Genomic DNA, 18739 nt, shown 5'->3' with positions numbered 1-18739 from the left:
AAGGTAAACTTGGAATCTAACTTTTGCATGTCCAAAATTAAATGAGTCAAATGCCTCTCTGAATAGTCCACTTGATAATGGATATTTTTTTAAAAAGCCTCTCCGTGTCTACCCTTTTAGCTCCCTCCCACTACAGTATTGAACATAAAGCTGCTTTGCTGTCTGTGGCCCAGTTCATTTTAGAAAATCATTTTATTTTAGAAAAATGTTTGATATGCTAGTGTGTACAAACACATATCAGTACCAGACTGGTTCCCCTCAGTGCTTGTGCAAATAGGCACACTGCCTGCTTGCTAAAGATACAGTCACAGTACATCATAACATTTTTATGTTTTTAAATCATATTTAGACCTTCAAAATTTTCTAATAAATTTAGTTTAGGAATGCAAATTTAATTTGCTTTCTTTGCTTTTTGTTTGTTTTGTTTTTTTTTTTTTTTTTAATAATTGTAGGCACTAAGAATTCAGAAATGGAACAAAAGAAGATTAAAGAGAGAACTCAGAAGCATTTGGATGACTATGCCAGAAGGGGACTGCGCACTCTTTGCATTGCTAAAAAGGTATTGACTTTTTCTTATGTGTTTGCAAGAATGTTTATTTACAGTCCATGACCAACAGGAGCGGCAGCACCAATGGAGCAAATCTCACAACTTCTGAACAGATGTTCCCATTGCCACATTTCATTTATCCTGAAATTCTTTCAGCGGGAATTTTTAAGTTGACACAAATCAATTAGTTCAGTTAGGTTGGCATAGCTGTTGTCAGTTTGAGATGTCAGATAGCTTAATAGTCTAATTCTAACACTGGGGGTGGAAGGTGACTTGATTTTTTTAATGAGTCCTGAGCAGGTCTCCTCATATGAAACTTGTCCTGGTTGGAATTTTTTTGCAGACACAGAAAACAAATTAAGTCAAGCCTGTTTGGGTTTCACACAGTTTGTAGTGTTAAAAGATCTGGATGCAAAACCATGTGATGTTTTGAGATTCCATTTTAAATTAAAGCTGCTTAGAAGTAAAAATCCATAGGAGTTGAAAGAGGCAGGAAAATTCTTTACAAACCCTCACGCAAAGTGGAAGCACAGGCTATGTAGCTGTACAGGCTGTATATAGTTGTGCAGTGATTCTGTGGCTGTGTCAGTGAGGCAATTAAAGAACAGTAGAGAGTATACTGTGATCCTTAGCCTCCCTGCCTTCCATCTAAATGGAAATATATCAGGCAGCTACAGCTGCCTGCAAGCTTCTGGTAAGCAACCTGACCTGTGAAGCCTGGCAAAGTAATCGAAAACTATGAATATCATCCTGTCTGTGGGCACCCTGGGGCACACATATACTGCACTGTTGGGCTGCCTGGCTAGGTTTAGTATGTGGACAGCAGAGGTGGCTCTGAGGATATTTTGCAGGCACATTTGAAAATGAAATGTAGGTACATCCTGTGTGTTTTCTTTCCCTCTGTAGGTGATGAGCGATGAGGAATATACAGAGTGGTTAAATCATCATTTTCTAGCAGAAACCAGCATTGACAATAGGGAGGAGCTGCTGCTTGAATCTGCCATCAGGCTTGAGACCAAACTAACTTTGCTTGGTAAGTAGAAAATGCTGTAATTCACAGGAAACTCCTTATGATGGTTATAATCTGAGTTTACCTGCAGAGAGCTGTATGAACCTCAGTTTGTGTAATACGTAGCTTTCTACAGATCCTGAATTTATTGTCACTCCTGAATTTTCATAAATCTTGCTGGTAAGTTCATTTGAGTTGCAAAACCAGCTGAAGGCAGCTGTTGATCTTCTATTATTTATAAAGTATAATGCTTTGCTGATTGTTTTATTATTCTTTTTTTCTCCTGTGCTCACTAGACTTTCTGAGTGTCATCATCATAAGCATGTGAAATAGTAGTAAAAAACCCCAGGCTTGACAGGGTAAACGCAGGGATCCCACTTCTGGGCATGTTTTTTATCATTGCATATCTACCATGCCCTAAATTAAAGATAGTGAAACTGTCTTCTGTTGGATTAAGAGATCGAGTACCTCAGAAAGGGAGCATTAAGTATACAGAGTGCCCAAGTTGAAACCACTACTTTTTTTTCCTCTTCCCTTGATGTCTGACAGTGTCTGTCAGAGGAGCTTGCATCTTCCTTCCTGCCTCTTGTGTTGACTTCTGACTTGCATCAAAATAAAAGCAGAGTGCAGAGCAAGGAGCTGGAGATGTTCATTTCCCAGGTGGCCAGTGGGCATGAGCTCTATGCCCTTGTTGGCAGTTACCTATTAAAGAAATTGCTGTAACATCAGAAGTCTGCCTCACCTTTTGGCCCTTAGCCATCCCATATGACAGTCAGCACTTGGTATACTAGTTGCTCACCAGAATCCTTCACTAGAAACACAGTTGGAGGGGAAGCTTTGCTGAGAGGTTTTTTTACTGTTTGTCTTTCAGAATGAACCTAGCTGTAACTGGCTGAGGTTTCTTTCTGAGAAACTGTCTTAGCTTGAGTATCCCTCAAGCCACACCATGTCTCCTGGTTATGATTTTGTACTGAAAATGTCCTGTACCATATCATAGGCATCACTGCTTTTCAGAGATGGTTTTGCTTTATGCTGATGTCATGTTACCTGATTGGTAACAGAACAGAAGATTTTTTAAGCTCATTTTAGGGATGCAATTCTGCATGCTGTGCACAGCAGAGAAGAGGATATCACTATTAAACGTATTTTTGTCAGCAGTCTTTCTATAAGTGCTAAGACACGGCACAGTACAGTTTTACATATTGTCAACTGCAAAGCTGATCCAAGGTTCCATTCTCCAGTTGCTTTTTTGTCTTCCTCTTCATTGTTTTTGGAGGGGTGGGTTTGTCAGTTTGTTTTTGCCCTTAGACACATATCCATTTTATGTACTAGGAGATATGTCTGGGCGAGTATTTTGCCAAGAGCAGCTATTCATCAGGCTTATAAAATCCCTGCCAGAGCTGGGAACCTGGGAGGAGAACCAAGGTATAGTCAACTTGTCCTCTTCAAAGTGGGGCTTAACATAGGAAGGATCAAGATCACAGGTGAAAGAAAGTTTTATGTAGTCTGAAGCTGGAGGGAGTGGGAATAATGGAGTATATCTGTCAGGAGAAGCCTGGGAGTCTGCATCCCACAGCCACTATGGGTTGAAACAACCATGAGAATGAGAAAGATTTTATTAAGAGGGTCTTGTGAGGAGCTGGAGGCCAGTGAGTGTGTGTCAACAAGCTTGCATGTGATGGGCTTTGGGACAGAAAGGTGAGGAAGGGGGAGATTCCTAAGCATATCCCTGTAAAGTCTGTTTGGGGTTATGGATACACATAGGGACCATCTTGCAGGCTTGGTTCTGGAAATACATCAACACTAATCCTTCTGTTTGTCTAAATTAAGGTGCCACTGGCATTGAAGATCGCCTGCAGGACGGTGTTCCAGACACAATACAGGCATTACGGAAAGCGGGAATAAAAATATGGATGCTGACGGGTGACAAGAGAGAAACAGCTGTCAACATTGCCTATGCTTGTAAACTGCTGGAGCCAGATGACAAAATCTTCACTCTCAAATCACAAAGTAGAGTGTGTAGAAAATTACGCTTTTTTTTCAATTTATGGGGAAGGTGTTTGGTTTTCTCTGCCAAAAAAAATACAGTCAGACAATATTGCAGGACAATACAGAAAAATAATATATTTTCTGTTTTTCCATCTCACCAAAGATAGCATGATTTATTGGAAGATGGAAATATTAGAAAATTGACGGTTTGCTTCTTTGTGGGTAAAATATAATTTATATATGTTTCCTTACATAGTCCATAAATGGCCATTAATTATCTTAACTGATTACTTAATTCCTGTTTGTGTTAGGTGAGGGAGTGACACACTTCAAATTTCATTAGACATTTCAGGTGGATGTAAGGTTGCAGCATATTAGCGATATAAGAGTTACTGTGATGCATATTGTATTAAATTAAGTTTTCTGCTGCTTTGTCATACACTCCCTCAACGCCACTTAACTTGCATAAATGTACTAGGAATTGTCTCTTTTAAATGCATTGCACAAAGTTTTAAAAAAAAATAATATGCCAACAATTTTATTAGAGAAAAAGCCACCTTCTTTTCACCACACAGTAGTTGAGCCACATGATAAAGAGTGGTTAAAAATACTGTTGTTTTGGGGGCAGTTTAATCCTACCTGTGCCCTCTTTTGGATGCTTAAAACTACCTGGTTTTCAAAACTTAATTTTTATCAATTTTGGAATTCTTAAGAAAGAAATTGCAAACTCTAACTGGTAAAGTGGACATATGCCCACTGGTATGCCAAGAGCTCAGAGCAGAGACATGAAATCTGGAATAGCTTTAAGGGACTGGAAGATTTTTAAGACCTTCTGCTTTTCTTTTTTTCTTTTTTTCTTCCAAAATGTATTTGGTATCTGTCATGGGGGATGGTGTGGCACATGGGTAGCTGTGGGAAAATAAATTGAAAAAGGAAGAAATTTAGTCCAATTATGTTTGATAAAAGCTTTTTTTTCTTTTAATATTTTCTCCCTTCCATTTTTCCTATTGGGCAAAGAGGATCTTACTTAACAGTGCGAAGTAGCTCCTCTTGCAGAAGTGCTTGTCTTCCCTCTAACTGGGCTTTGAAATAAAAAACAGACAGGATTTGACACTGTTGCATTTCAAAGTAAGATAATGAGCAGACTTAAGAATATATATTTTTTTCTATATAGTACATGCATTACATATATTTATATAAAAAATCTTTTGAGCATCTTATACTGCCAAGGTTGAAAAACAAAAAAATGTTTCACAAGGCTAGTTCAGTAATTCATTGCAGCTCGCCTATAAAATGATTTGAAATGCCCTTTTGGCTTTACATGCCAAACAAAAGAAATGACGAGAGTAAAAGTCTTACCCAAAGCTGTATTTATATAACACAGTCCTTAATGTTTGTTTGTTTGTTTGTTTCTGGTAGTCCTTGAACATTTTCTGATCCATCGTGAGTGTTTTCACTTCTCCTAATACAATAACCAGACCCAAGCAAAGTTAAATCGTGGTCTGTTTTATTAACAACAGACTGCATCCTTTGTGATTTTAAAGGGCTGTTCAGCTTCATGTCTGAATCCTTATGTTGTTCAAATGAAATGCTACACAAGGACAGCAACTGACCTTTTCTCCATATGTGTTTCATAAATTGGAAAGGGAGACTGAATACAAACAGTAAGTTGTCTTTCTCTTGTCTTTAGGATGCTTGTGCTTTGGTGATGAACAAAATTTTAGAAGGCATCCAGAAGAATACTTCTGCCAAAAAACCAAAAAGTCAGAAACTTAGGAATGTCTCTGCAAGTCCCTCTACTCAAGCTGCTGGGTTCAGTGCAGGTCTGGTTATTGATGGAAAGACTTTAGAGCATGTCCTTCATGACAGCCTGCAGAATATTTTCTTGGAGCTTACAGAAAAATGTCGAGCTGTAGTCTGCTGCCAAGCCACACCACTGCAGAAGAGTGTCCTGGTCAGACTGGTGCGAAACAAGCTAAAGGCAATGACATTAGCTGTAGGTGAGTCCCATGGTTTCTTTTCTCTGAAAAAAAAAATGTAGAAGCCATTTTCTTCTTTCCTTTATTTTCCTTAATATCTGTCACAAACTGTACTTACAAGGAAGATAATCCTTTGAATAATAGTTGTCTCTGGCATAAGATGATGTCAGTCTTCTAAGCTAGCAAATTTAGTCCATAAACACACTCATAATAATCCAAAGCAACAAGGACAGCTGCAGTCATGTACAGTGATATGTCTGAAGGGGAAAGTGAGAGGATTTTCTCTGTTGTTCTTCATACAACCCCCAAAATAATGAGGGAAAGAGATGACTGGGTGTGATTTAAAACACACGTAGTTTCTGTTCAAGCATACTGACTAAATTCTGACGAAAGGAGCAGCTAATATACCTTTGGAGAATATTGCTCAGCTCAGTCAGGCCTCCCACATACTAATCCTGTTTTCCATAGGGTTTTCCGTAGGCTGCGTTATTGGCTACAAAAATGTTTTTCTCTGACCTCTTTGGTGTTCTGATATATTTGACTTTTCCTGCCACCTCCATGGCAATGTGGTAGCCAGCAGAGCTGCCTCTAGGTCGCATTCCAAGTGAGAGAGCTTAGTTCTGATTTCCCCCCTTTTCTTTTCTCTGTAGGTGATGGTGCCAATGATGTCAGTATGATCCAGGTGGCTGACACTGGTGTGGGAATCTTGGGCCAAGAAGGCATGCAGGTAGTGTATACAAAGACAGCTGCAAGTGACATCAGAATCCATTTTAAATCTGTTCAGCTTACTCTAGAGGCCCAGTGGCTTCACAGCCCATTACTGTATCCAGGGGGGGCACAGTTTGCATCCTGAGCTCACACCCATGCCTCTGCGCTCATCAGGAGCACACAGAAGCTGAGGCTGCAGGGGTTCAAACTCCAAACAGCAGAGCTTGCTGTTTGAACTCGCCATCATTCATTTCATGCCATGCCCAAGCATCAGTGATTTCTGTGAAGTTGTGTGGTAATAATAAAGACAGACAGCCTCATACGTGCACGTGTTGTGTTGGGCTGAGCTGTGCTGCACCCATCGTGTTGTGTTGGGCTGAGCTGTGTGTGTTAGTGTAAAATGTGGTACAGAGGGTCTCAGATCTGAATGAGGCTAGGGCCATATGTATTACGTATAACAAATCACAAAATAAGAGTTTCCAGTAGTACATCAATTGCTTGCTTGACAGTACTTGAAGTTCATCTTTAACTGTTTGGGTGTAACGTATCTTTTCCTTTATTTGTCTTGCAGGCTGTGATGGCAAGTGACTTTGCAATCTCTCAGTTTAGACACCTCAGGAAGCTGCTGCTTGTACATGGTCACTGGTGTTATACCAGACTTACCAACATGGTGCTCTACTTCTTCTACAAGAATGTGGTATGTAGCTGTCCCATCCTAGGCAAATCAGTTTTCTTATTTGAAAGTGCTGCAGGGTCTAGTGTAGCTTCATATTATTTTTAAGTTTCTATTGTAAATGAGTTCAAAAAGACATAAAGAGCATATGTCAAACAGTTTGGTTTTCCATTTACATCTGCAGAGACTAGACACTCTTATTCCTTGGACTGAGTTTTCCACTCAAAGCCATTGTCTAATACAATTAAAAACTGGGTAACAGGCATTATTTCATGTAGTGGCAGCATGAATAGTTAAACAAACCATGTATCCAGTTTTTAAATGCAAAGATATGTTCTAGATGAATATAATTTCAAGTGTGGGATTGTCAGGGGCTCTATAGCAATTACACATATTTTTCCACAGATTATGGTAACCAAACCTATGATCTGCCTATTTTCCTCTTGTTTTTAAAACACTTGTCTCTATGGGTAACATTTATCATCTCATCATTAACTTTTCAGGCCTATGTGAACCTCTTGTTCTGGTACCAGTTCTTCTGTGGGTTTTCAGGCACATCAATGACTGACTATTGGATCTTGATTTTTTTCAATCTCCTTTTTACATCGGTGCCACCCATCGTTTATGGTGTCTTGGACAAAGATGTGTCTGCAGAGATACTCATGCAGATCCCGCAGCTGTATGTGATGAGCCAGAAATCTGTGGTAGGTTAAAGAATGTTTGGCCTGAAGCAAGTTAAAATGGTCAGCATTTGAGCCATTTCTTTCTTTCCTTCGTGGTTCACATCAGGCAAACCTGAAGTTTAAAACCACTTTCTTTGTTAGATCCAGACCTGTACAATGCATGCACAAACAAAAGCTGTTTTTTTCTGCTCTATGCTTTCTCAGTCACAGACTTTTGACTAAGTAAATGTTACAAGGCCCCAGGATTTGTCCCTTTATTTTGGTCTTTGGGATATATACAATGAGCTGAGCAGATGCTTTTGAGGCAACATAATCAGAGTTGCTGAGTTGCTTCATTACACAGTTGTTTTTCTCTCTGCCTTTTTTCTTTTTCTTTTTTTTTTTTTTTTTTTTAAGGTTTTATCAGAGCTTTCTTTCTTTTGTCCAGCTCAGCATTGTCTTGCCCTGTGGTTGGAGCTGTTAAGCAGTATATCATTTCTTTTCTTGAATGAAAATAACAGTGAAATAACTGCTTTGAATTAAGTGCAGTGTAAAAGAAAGAGAAATGCTTAAAAGATGTGTGTCATAATATTGCACCATCATATCTTAAGTGCACAGCTCTGTACAAGCTATAAAAGTGGGCAGTAACTTGGATTCATCTTCAGTGATTTAAAGCATTTCCCTGACATGGGCAAAAGAGAAGACTATTTTTTCACGCCAAAGAGAAGGGTTGAGTGGCTTTTAATCTCTCTTTACTAATTGGAGAGGAAATCTTATGTGACTAGACTGCTCCCCAGTGTGCCTCAATGTAGTGCCTGAAGGAATGGTATATGTCAGAGCCAGGGCAAATAAAGCTATAGTTTCATAAGCAGTTGAGCTGTCACAAGTTTGCTGCCACTGAGTAGGTGGAGTAGGCTTGTTCCTCCTCGTTTTCTCCCATCTTTTCTTTCCTCTACTCATTTTCACCCATGTGGTTAAACTTCCTCCCTTGTGCCAGCTCTGTTGTTCATCAGATCCTTTGAGGAGTCAATTAAACACGCTAACCCAACAAAGTTTTAGTGAGTTTACCGGCAGAAAAGCAGATTGTTTTCTCACATTCTAGTAAGATTAGTTAGCTCACATTACAGTCTGGTAAGTACAGAGGAGTCAACCAGCAGAAACTAAGAGGCAGAAGCATATGTACAAAAAAGAAGGAAGTGGATTTGGAAGGAAAGTGAGACTTGGCATTCAGTGATGGTAAGTTGCAAGGATAGTTCATTGTCCCCTAGCTCTCTCCCTTCCCTATTACTCATTTAGGTTTGACTCCGGTAGGTCTGTTCTTGGAGAAACAGCGGTAAGATCAGAGTTCACAGATCTAGCTGCTGATTTAAATCCTAGCAGTTAGCTACATATGCCGAGTGAGCTCTTTATTCTTATTATGGAATAAAAGATGCCTCTTTGTTGGGAAACTGGAGTTATTCTGTAGATAATCGTTCTCTGAATCCAAATGAATTCTAAATAAAGCTGCAGCAATTTTTTCAGTTTGTTCCAGTGACATTTTGTTGTTTTGTTGTTTTTTTTTTTTCTTACAGGCCTACTTGCCTTCAACTTTCTGGATAACCTTGCTGGATGCTTTTTACCAAAGTCTTGTTTGCTTTTTTGTGCCTTACTTCGTAAGTGCTGGATATGAAATACTCCTATATACGTTGACATATTAAAAACTCAGGCAAATTAGAGAAAACAATGCAGTTTTTCATTGTACTTCATCATATATAAATTTGTACTAGCAGGATTGTCGTCGGAACTGAATTGAACCGTGTGCATGCAGATGTGTCTGGTATTTAAATTAATAATGCTGCTTTGTATATTAGGACTATAGGTAAATAATGTATTTAACTGACTGTCATCTTCCCTTACAGACTTACTATGGCTCAGACATAGACGTTCTTTCTTTCGGAAATCCTATAAACACAGCAGCTCTCTTCATAATATTGTTGCACCTTCTCATTGAGTGCAAGTCTGTGGTGAGTACTTTGTTTCCTGAAGAGTATATTCCTACCAGAGCGTGCCTACAGCTTTCATAAAAAATTATGGAAGAAAGAGCTTTCTGTATAAAGCTAAACAAGTAGAAAAGGGTTAAAAAGTAAATATTTTGTTTATATGATCCTGTGAGCTCTCTTAAGCAAGCTGTCATTGGAGCAAACGGTATTACTTGTATGACTAAAATTAACAAAATTTGGTCTCAGAATTACTTGTAGCTAGTAAAGGATCCTGCCTTAATAGGATTCAGTGGGTTTGGGATGTCAGTTTAGTTTTGCAAATGAGAAAACCAACCAGTGATCTTGAGCTTTCATAAGTTCCCAAAGCTTATTTCTAGTAGAATACAATGTCAGCTGTTGATTTTGAATGCTTTAAACTGATGGTCTGCTCTAGAGAAACATTATGTTATAAAAACAACGCCTTTATTCATTTATTCAGAATATATGCATAGCATGAGTGTATCCATGCTCTGAATAGGAAAATAAATGTTTTTACTTGGCATTTTTCTATGTCGTCAAGCTGACAGACCAATGACAGTGTTGTTTCCGTAGTAACTATTATAGCCATAACTCCAATGAAGAACAGTTAATCAGTGTTTCAAGTCAGATATTTTAGGGCTAGTGTCATGTGAAGATCTGCCTCCATTTGCTTGAAAAGGATTTCTGTTCTGCTGGTGAATAAAGTGGTCATATAAGGCAAATGGCATTATAAAGGCTTCTACAAATGCATCAAAAACAATGCTTTTAGTAGAATTAAAAAATCAAAATTAAACAGCTGGTTACCTATTAACAGTAGGAATAAGGTTCAGTTCTTCCTGGTAGTGTTTTGTATGGAATTAGGAATACTGTCTGAACAGATTGACCCTTTGTTACATAAATAACATGTCCTTGGAGGAGGAGTGCGTGTGCATGTTCATGCATGCATGTGCATATAAGAATTATGGCTCTTTCTGTTGACAACTTAAATGTGACTTCTTTTCTTTTCTGAATTGCAGACTTGGATACATGCAGTAGTTATAGTTGGCAGCATCCTATTTTACTTCATCTTTGCTCTGGCTTTTGGGGCAACCTGCATAACACATAACCCACCATCAAATCCATATTGGATCATGGAAAGGGACATGACAGACCCAGTATTTTACCTCGTCTGCCTCCTGACTACTTGTGTTGCTCTGCTGCCCAGGTATGTTTCTGTTTTATAATCACAGTTTCCTATTGCTAACAAATTATTTTTTATCAAGTCTTTGCGTACTATAAATCTCTGCCTAAAAGCTATCTTGTCCCCTCACAAAGCAAAGAAAATTTCATAGTTATACAAGAGAAAGTCAGGCAAGGACAGCTCTTTAATGACAAGTCATCAAAGTAAACTGCAGTAAATACAAACTCTTTCATGATTTAAATACTAACTATTGTGTTTGAGTAAAAAACAAAACAAAACAACAAACATGATTGCTGTAAAGATAGAGTTCATAATTTATAAACAAATCAGATACATTCAGGATCATAGTTATATATGCGCTATACATAGGCTGGGCTGTCTATGGTTATTTGTTAAACCATTTTCTGTATGAAATTTATGTTATGAATATGTATAAGAACATTTAGAATGACAAATACATGTGCAAGTTTCTTTGTGGGATAGAAACACACTGACTAGATTCAGAGGGGGAACTGAGGTACATTTTTATCATGCCTAACATGTTTTGCTTCACTGAAAAAGTCATGCCCTAGTTTTGATTACTCGTTCAGTTTGGAAAGGCAGGAGCCTTTGGTGAAGCTCCCAGACACTGGCATGCTGAGCAGGTTCACACTTCATTCCAGCGAAAGGACAAGCCATGAGCTGCAAGAAATGTGTGCTCTTCCCTCACCATCCTGCTCTGGCTTCAGGTGTTGACAGCAGAGCCTTTTCTTTCACACACAGATCTCCTTTACATGATAAATAAACAAGCAAATGCTGTTCTAGGACCTTTTATAGAGCTGTAAACAGCCTAGATAGGAGAAAGGTTGTGGGTTGCTGACTGCTTCCAATTTACAAGTATTCCATTTTGAAGAGTGGCAATGTTTTTCATGACAAATTAAATGCAAAGATTTAGACTCAGCAGTAAGATTCTCTGAATTGCTTTCACTTTCCCTGTGCCAATATCCCAGAATATTTATAGCTGTTGTAGCTGATTCGAGCTCTTCTCAACTGATGATTTGATAGACTTGTAGCACAGAATGGCTGCTGTCACACGTACATTTTTTTTCTTGCTTATTTCTGCTGTAATCTTTTGTAAGATGCTGAAAAGCCTTCACTTAGAACTAAGAAGCTAGAGGGTGTTCTACACCTTCTCACCTAAGACTGGGACTTTTCACTGGAGTTTTTAAGGAGTAGGTTTCCTACAGAGAGGCAGATGTTCAAGTCCTTGTTGAATCTGCAAACTCGCTACAAAAGGCCATGATTTAAACCTTTGCCCAACCTAAGCCACCAGGGAAGTTAGTTCCAATATGAACTAACCCTAGATTTTCCTTACGGAACATCATTGCTATACTGCTATTATATTGCTACTATATTGCTGTTACTGCATGTGATGCTTTATTTCTTTGGTCTTTGCCTTCTTGTTCTTTCTTGCTTCTGTTCAATTCTCTGGCTCCTGGAAAAATTCAGAAAGATTTAGAAAGGTGGTCTGACTACCGTCCCCAGCTTTCTAGGGCTGTATGAGTGCTGTATTATTAATGTGAACCAGCAGTGATAAACATCATCTCAGTTTGAAGCATGATTTTTCTAGGCCTGATATATTTCTCTTTGTATTTGCACTGTTCCAGGGAAACTAAACTGAGCACTGACCTTGATGGCTTTTTTCGGGGGCCTGACATAATCTGCAGAAATCTCCATTTTCAGTGTAGCTGGGACCCTGGCTCTCACCAAAGTTGCAAATGCACAGTGCTGCAGTGACTAGCGAGGCTGAGAGAGCTGGGGTTGTTCAGCCTGGAGAAGAGAAGGCTCCAGGGAGACCTTATTGCAGCCTTCCAGTGCCTAAAGGGGATCTACAAGAAAACTGGGGAGGGACTCTTGGTCAGGGAGTATAGTGATAGGACAAGGGGTTAGAGCTTTAAATTAAAAGAGGGTAGATGCAGATTGTGTATAAGGAAGAAATTCTTCACTCAGAGCGTGGTGAGGCACTGGAACAGGTTACCCAGAGAAGCTGTGGATGCCCCATCCCCGAAAGTGTTCAAGGCCAGATTGGATGGGGCTTTGGGAAACCTGATGATAAGTTGCAGAGAGTTTGGAACTAGATGACCTTTAAGGTCCCTTCCAATCCAAACCATTCAATGGTTCTATAAGTCTTTGTGCATGACAAAAAAAAATGGAAGCATCAGCCTTTGAAAATGCCAGTTTTTCTGGTGTGATTTCTGACCTGATAATTTATGTTCACAAAATGGCACCAGCAAAAGCATGTTTTAGAGGCTGCTGCAGCAGCCTCTAGGTTTACATGAATGGCGTTTGGTTTTCTTTAGTGATCCTGGAAACAGTTTTGAGTCTGCTTCTAAACAGCTTATTTGAAACTGTGTTTATTTTGTAGATATTTGCTGAGAGTTCTCCAAGGAACGTTGTTTCCGTCTCCAGTGTTGAGAGCCAAGCACCTTGACAAACTGATCCCTGAGGAGCAGAGGGAAGCAATTAAGAGATGGAAAGATGATTGCGTTATAAACTGTAGAATGGAGTTCCAGGTTACTTCTGGGTCTTCCAGCTCAGCCACAGGTGCTGTATCAGAGGAAGAAAGCATTGCCAGTGTTTTGCCAACTTCTAAAACACCTTTTCAGGCCTGTTCAAGAGGGAGGTTAGTGGAGGAAGTCTCTTTATCAGACATTCAGAATGAGTCTGGGAATACAAACAACCAGAGCTCTGAAAGGACTGTATTTCTGAATTCATCAAAGGAAACTAATTCAGACTCTTAAGGAAGTAGTAACTGCTGTGCTAAAGTCTCTCGGCATACTTCTGAAGAGGACAAAAGTGTCATTTCTCTAGCAGGTTTGAACACAAAGCAGGTTTGAATTGTTTTGTGTGCACAAGCTGGTTTAATGTAATTTACGGAGTTGGAATGTGAACTATTGAAAATCCAAGAATAATAACTGCTGATGTATGCTACATTGCGGTTTTGTTTTCTTCAGCCAAGGAAGATGATGCACCCATTTGCTTAAAAGCTTTTGTGTTTATAAAGCTTTTCAGTAATTTATTAAGACATTCAAGGCCTAAATGGCTGAGTTTTATTTTTTTATGTAGTAGACTTTTCATACTGCTTCTGTCTTTCATGCAACGTTGCATAATGCCTCTTGGTGTTATAGAGAGGACATTGTATGAATTACAGATCTGTGGGATCTAGTTCAGGTAAGATTCACTCTATAATAAGCCATGTTGCTCCCTTGCATTGCTGTCTTAAAATTGTCATGTTGCCTGGGATTCGTGGCATGCTGAAGTATGCAGTAAGCAGAAAGCCTGGGATGCAGTGTTTTTAGTTGGTTTGTTGCAAGACTTCTCAGTGTTTGTATATAGCAATTGTTTTAACCATTGTCAGCCAGCTCCTCCACCTTCTATTGCTAAAACCATCTCACTGCTGTCCAAACTCAACTTAAACCATCAGGAAAGTGTCCCGGATGAGACGTACAGCTCCCATGTCTCCCTCACCTTCCTCTCCCACAAGAGGAGAAAATTTGTGTGCAGCTTTTTATTCTCCATGATTGTTCATCCTCCTGCTTCATCCTTTCTGTCTCCATGTTCCGTTTCATGTCATTCACACTGACTGGACTTCTTTTCCTCTTCACCCAACTTGTATGTTGGCTGCCTGAATTTTCTCTAGACTCTACCTCATGCCTGCACTGGAAAATCATCTGCAAGTGGCAATGGGTAGCTCCCATGTGTCCACAGACAGTGCAACTTATAGCTGATGACATTTCTCTTCCTGACTCTCAGGTGTTTTTACATTCCTCCAGACTTTTATAATAAATAACAGTAAGTATCTACAAAGGCTGTTCAAATGTATAGCCATTTGTGAGCCCCACATTTTCCCACTGCTCTGCAAGCTGCACAAAAGCTAGCTGAGATGTGTGTGGCTTATTTCTGGAGTTCTGGCTGTCAAAAATATTGCCTCTTTTTATTTCTCTGCCCAAAAATTTACATGGCCAATTTATGGAGGAATTTAAGAAATTGTTTGTATCCATTAGCACCTGTTGAAATAAACTATTTCCTCAAACTTCAGCAGTTAATGAATTATTATTACTGATCCCATTTTTTGTTATGTTTCTTTCTAAAACTTTCAGCTTTCAAATTGCCAAGATTTGTCTGTTTATTTTTAGACACCGTGTTTGGGGCAAGGGCTCTGCTTTTTAATTGAACCATGAGTTTTCCATGCCAATGATCAACATTACATATTCCACATCTTCTAAGATCTCTGAAAGAATTTAAACAAACGCTGTGAGGTCTAGGACAGCTGCTGCTACGTAGGGCAGATATTGAGGGCATTCTAAGTTCATTCAAACACAGGTCACCACATGTTGCCAAAAGTTTGAAACGGTTTTGTTTTCAAAAGGTAGAATGTAATTTGTGCCGACTCCATCCTTACTGCTAGTGAGGAGAAAAATATCTTTTTGTTTAGCCTGCAGAAGAAGACCAGTGGAAGGAGCCAGTGATGACGGGCATTTTTGCAAATATTTTTTTTACTTTGATTCAACATATGACAAAATAATTTTTGATAAGTTCTAACATATGTTTAATGTGCACATTTGAAGTGAAAGTAGACATTCAAATTTGGAGACATCATGTCCAGCCTAAGTTGGTTCACCGTTATGATTTCTAGGTGTTTGCCTGTTGTATACTTGCTTGTTACACTTGTATTTTTTGCAGTTGGGGAATATCATTTACAGGACCAGATTTGGAAAGACATGAGGAGAAGAGAGAGGGACATAACAGCTGGGGTTAACTTGCCAGGAGTGGACTCCAGGCGTCCTGACTGAAACATTTCAGCTTTCTCTGCAAACCACAGGAACCATGAGGTATCCTAGAAGATGCAAAGCAGCCAGCAGGTTGTGCAGGGAGATGAGCTGGTACAAGGACAGAATCACACAGGGGTGGACTTGCTGGGACATAGTGACAGAGTGACCTGCTGTGCTCCCAACAGAACTCCAGGACAGGCTTAGATCTACCCATGTCATTCCTAGCACAGGTTTTCATGTTGAAAAAATCTCTAGTGCTTTCCTGCCCTGCAAGTCAAATATTAGTGTTTCCAGTATCTTTCTTCTGCACCTTAAATCTATTTCCTCTCTTCACTTGTGTGACAAAAAAGAGGTGGTTATCGTCTCATTGCAATGAGTGATCTCAGTGATGCAAGACTGTTTCCACCATTTCATTCAGTCATTTTTTTTTCATCGCTTTGGATTGTAGCCCTCTTGTTCTTTCAGTTGTAGTGCTAGCTGAGAGGATCTAGAAGAGGGCATGTTCTCTGAACTATGATATCCTGACCTGCTCACTGTCAGCAAAGCGACACTGAGTCCAAACCGCAGCAGACAGGTTTTGGCAGCTAAGTTTCAAGCGAGTTAGATATTTGAGAGGCAAAGTCTTGGATTTTAGCACCCAACAGAATGGTGAAGTGTGCATTAGTGGTGAAGAGGTTGTGTGGTTGTGTGCTTTTGAGGAATCAGTAAAGGGACTAAGGTACATTGCGCTCTCATGGGTGAGCTCTGGGACTCTGTGGTGACTTACAGGCATGCTGGACTCGGCGCTCTCCCCTTCCTGTCACTGTAGAAGGGAGTTGGGTGACAGAATTGGACTGAACCCAAAAGTGCTAGACCCTGTGGATCACCTTGGAATTTCAGGTACTCTTAAAAACTTCCTCTCTATCGATGATACCACTGATGGTGAGTACTTTTTATACCAGTCAAAGTGGTACAAAATAACACACACAGCATTTAATTTCTTTTTTTTTTTTTCATGGTGTGTTGTTTCACTGATGGTGCACATAGCTTAGAATTCTTCTCTATAACCTAGGCTATATGCTTTCAGAGGACTTTGACAAGCCATGCGAATGCTAAAAATACGTTGTGTAAAACCTGATCTTTTGCTTTTTTCTATCCTTTGGTGAACAAACAGCAGAAAAATCTAGTGGCTGTCTGCTGTGATCACTTGCTATTTTTTACTGAATGGGGGATGAGGGTAGTGAGTCTTTAATAAAAGCTTAAAAATTTTAATTGGCCATATCTAAAGTGGTGCCAAATTAAGGGTGCAAATGAAACGTTCTCCCCTTGCTTCTCAACAGTTGAATGTTGTTGGTTGTTTTTTTTGCACTGGAGATGTCAGGATCCCCTGCTTGCTTCTGCAATCCTGCACTTAGGCACAACATGACCTGACTTTTCCATTTGGAAAACAAGCTTTTTAAGATCCTCTCACAGGTGTCTTGCAGATGTCATAAAGGAAAACACAGTGTCTAAAGTGTTGGTTGTCAGATTTAAAAAAAAAAAAAAAAAAAAAAACCTTCAGGCTCCCATCCCAACTTTGTACCTATGCTTACAGCAGCTTTAACTCACAGGTTGGTGTGCAATATTTGATCCACAGAAAAACACTTTTTTTTTTTTTTTTAAATTTCTACAGCAGTATGTGCACTAACCATTTGCAGGTGCCTTTATTTAGCGAGTGTTTTTGTAGCTCAGCGAGCTCTGGCCCGTACATCGGGCACAGTTTGAGCTGAATGGCTGACCCAGGCTGTGGTTTTTCCTTCAGTGTCGCTGGCTGCAGCACAGGGTCACAGAGGAGCTAACGCAGAGTACCTGCTGCTCCTGCCAGCCCTGAGTCTGCTGCTGGTCTGAGCAGCCCTTGCTCTCAGCAGGAGTTAATGATCAAGTTCTGGAGGTGACTGTTCCTATAGCTGATTTTCAGTGTGGTCTTTGTATTAATAGCTTTTGTTTTATCCTTGTTATTTTACTCCCATCCTCATCGTTATGCGTACCTTACTGCTGACTGCAGTTAAAAGCCAAATTCTAACTCTTTCGTGTTGCTGCATGCTAATATTTTTATTTCAGCATGTGCACGTGTTGAAGTACAGCGTACTGGTTATAAGGAGATAGATATTTATTTCAAACTAACTGTGTTCCTGAGGAAAGCTGTAGAACAAAATGTGTTCAGAGAAATCTGATTTCAGTGTTTTTCAGATGTTTTGGTCTTGAATAGTTGTTGGCGGTGGTGTTCTTGGAAATGTTCTATACTGGAAGCAGACATGCAGAAGAAGCCAGAAGTTGTACAGTGGTTGTAGTACCAAAATCCTCCCCAAGTGCGGTAATGCTTAAAAAGCTAGATAAGGGTATGCAAGTACCATTTCAAAGCTATTGTTAGGCATTATTGCTAAAGCTATAACTTTATCGTGAATCTCTTCACCCCTTCCTATTGTCATCAAGTCTCTGTATAGATTAAGACACATTTTGAACAGAGAAGTTACTTGGAAAATGACTGTAAATTTTTATTAGTACAGTTAGAGAGAAACACATCTGTTAGACTGCGTGGCATTGCTTCCATTTGGACATACAGCTGTGGTAGAAGTAAAACCAACAAACGTGTTACCTTGCAGTGAGGCTACACTTGTAAGAGACGCAGCATAATTGTGATCATAACCATTATGTCAGCACACGAGGGAAGGCTTGATACAGTGGAAGGAGGAATATATTTGCCATTTCATGTGCACACATAGAAAAAAAGCAGTATAAAAATACATTTATAAAATTACAAATTTCCTCTTTACATGGAATGTTGTGGCAGATACGGTTGTGGGGAAGGAAAAGACCCTGCTAAGACCCTGCTGCTCCCTCCTAAGAGCCACCGGGCTGGGATAATATTAGGGTAATATTTTCTGAGTGATTCAGGACAGGGCTGGAGCATGTGTGTAAGCAGGACGCCCTCTTGTTTCCTGGGAGGAGGGGCTGCTTGGAAACTGGTGGCCAAACCCAGTTAATTAAAATGCACTATTACTTTACCTATTATCATTTGGCAGTGCCAGTGCCTATACCTACTCCAGTCCTTGGCAGAATTCCAAGCAGCTAGCTGCTTCACCTGGTGAAGGGCTGCCAGGCTGGGCTGCTCGTTTCACAGAACAGGTCCTGGCTTTTAGCCCCATGAGGCAGACCTGGCTGAAAT

General features: G+C 39.7%; 1 protein-coding gene across 4 annotated transcripts in view; it reads left to right on the top strand.

Annotated features, from left to right (window-relative positions):
* The window catches only part of ATP10D (ATPase phospholipid transporting 10D (putative)), a 43005-nt gene extending 28211 nt beyond the window's left edge, over positions 1–14794 (top strand). For 3 of the 4 annotated variants that reach the window (XM_032186667.1, XM_032186668.1, XM_032186666.1), the window contains exons 13-23: positions 453–559; positions 1454–1580; positions 3387–3571; positions 5236–5545; positions 6175–6251; positions 6804–6929; positions 7409–7609; positions 9139–9219; positions 9466–9570; positions 10581–10768; positions 13149–14794. In XM_032186667.1, the coding sequence (XP_032042558.1) occupies positions 453–559; positions 1454–1580; positions 3387–3571; positions 5236–5545; positions 6175–6251; positions 6804–6929; positions 7409–7609; positions 9139–9219; positions 9466–9570; positions 10581–10768; positions 13149–13524 (1883 nt within the window). In that variant the 3' untranslated portion in view covers positions 13525–14794. The remainder of the gene's footprint in view (positions 1–452; positions 560–1453; positions 1581–3386; positions 3572–5235; positions 5546–6174; positions 6252–6803; positions 6930–7408; positions 7610–9138; positions 9220–9465; positions 9571–10580; positions 10769–13148) is intronic. The other variant, XM_032186669.1, reaches the window with a different exon arrangement.
* The last annotated feature ends 3945 nt before the right edge of the window (positions 14795–18739 follow it).

This window comes from Aythya fuligula, chromosome 4 (assembly GCF_009819795.1).
Source record: "Aythya fuligula isolate bAytFul2 chromosome 4, bAytFul2.pri, whole genome shotgun sequence".
Lineage (NCBI taxonomy): Eukaryota > Metazoa > Chordata > Aves > Anseriformes > Anatidae > Aythya > Aythya fuligula.
This window is presented reverse-complemented; position numbering and strand designations above follow the sequence as displayed.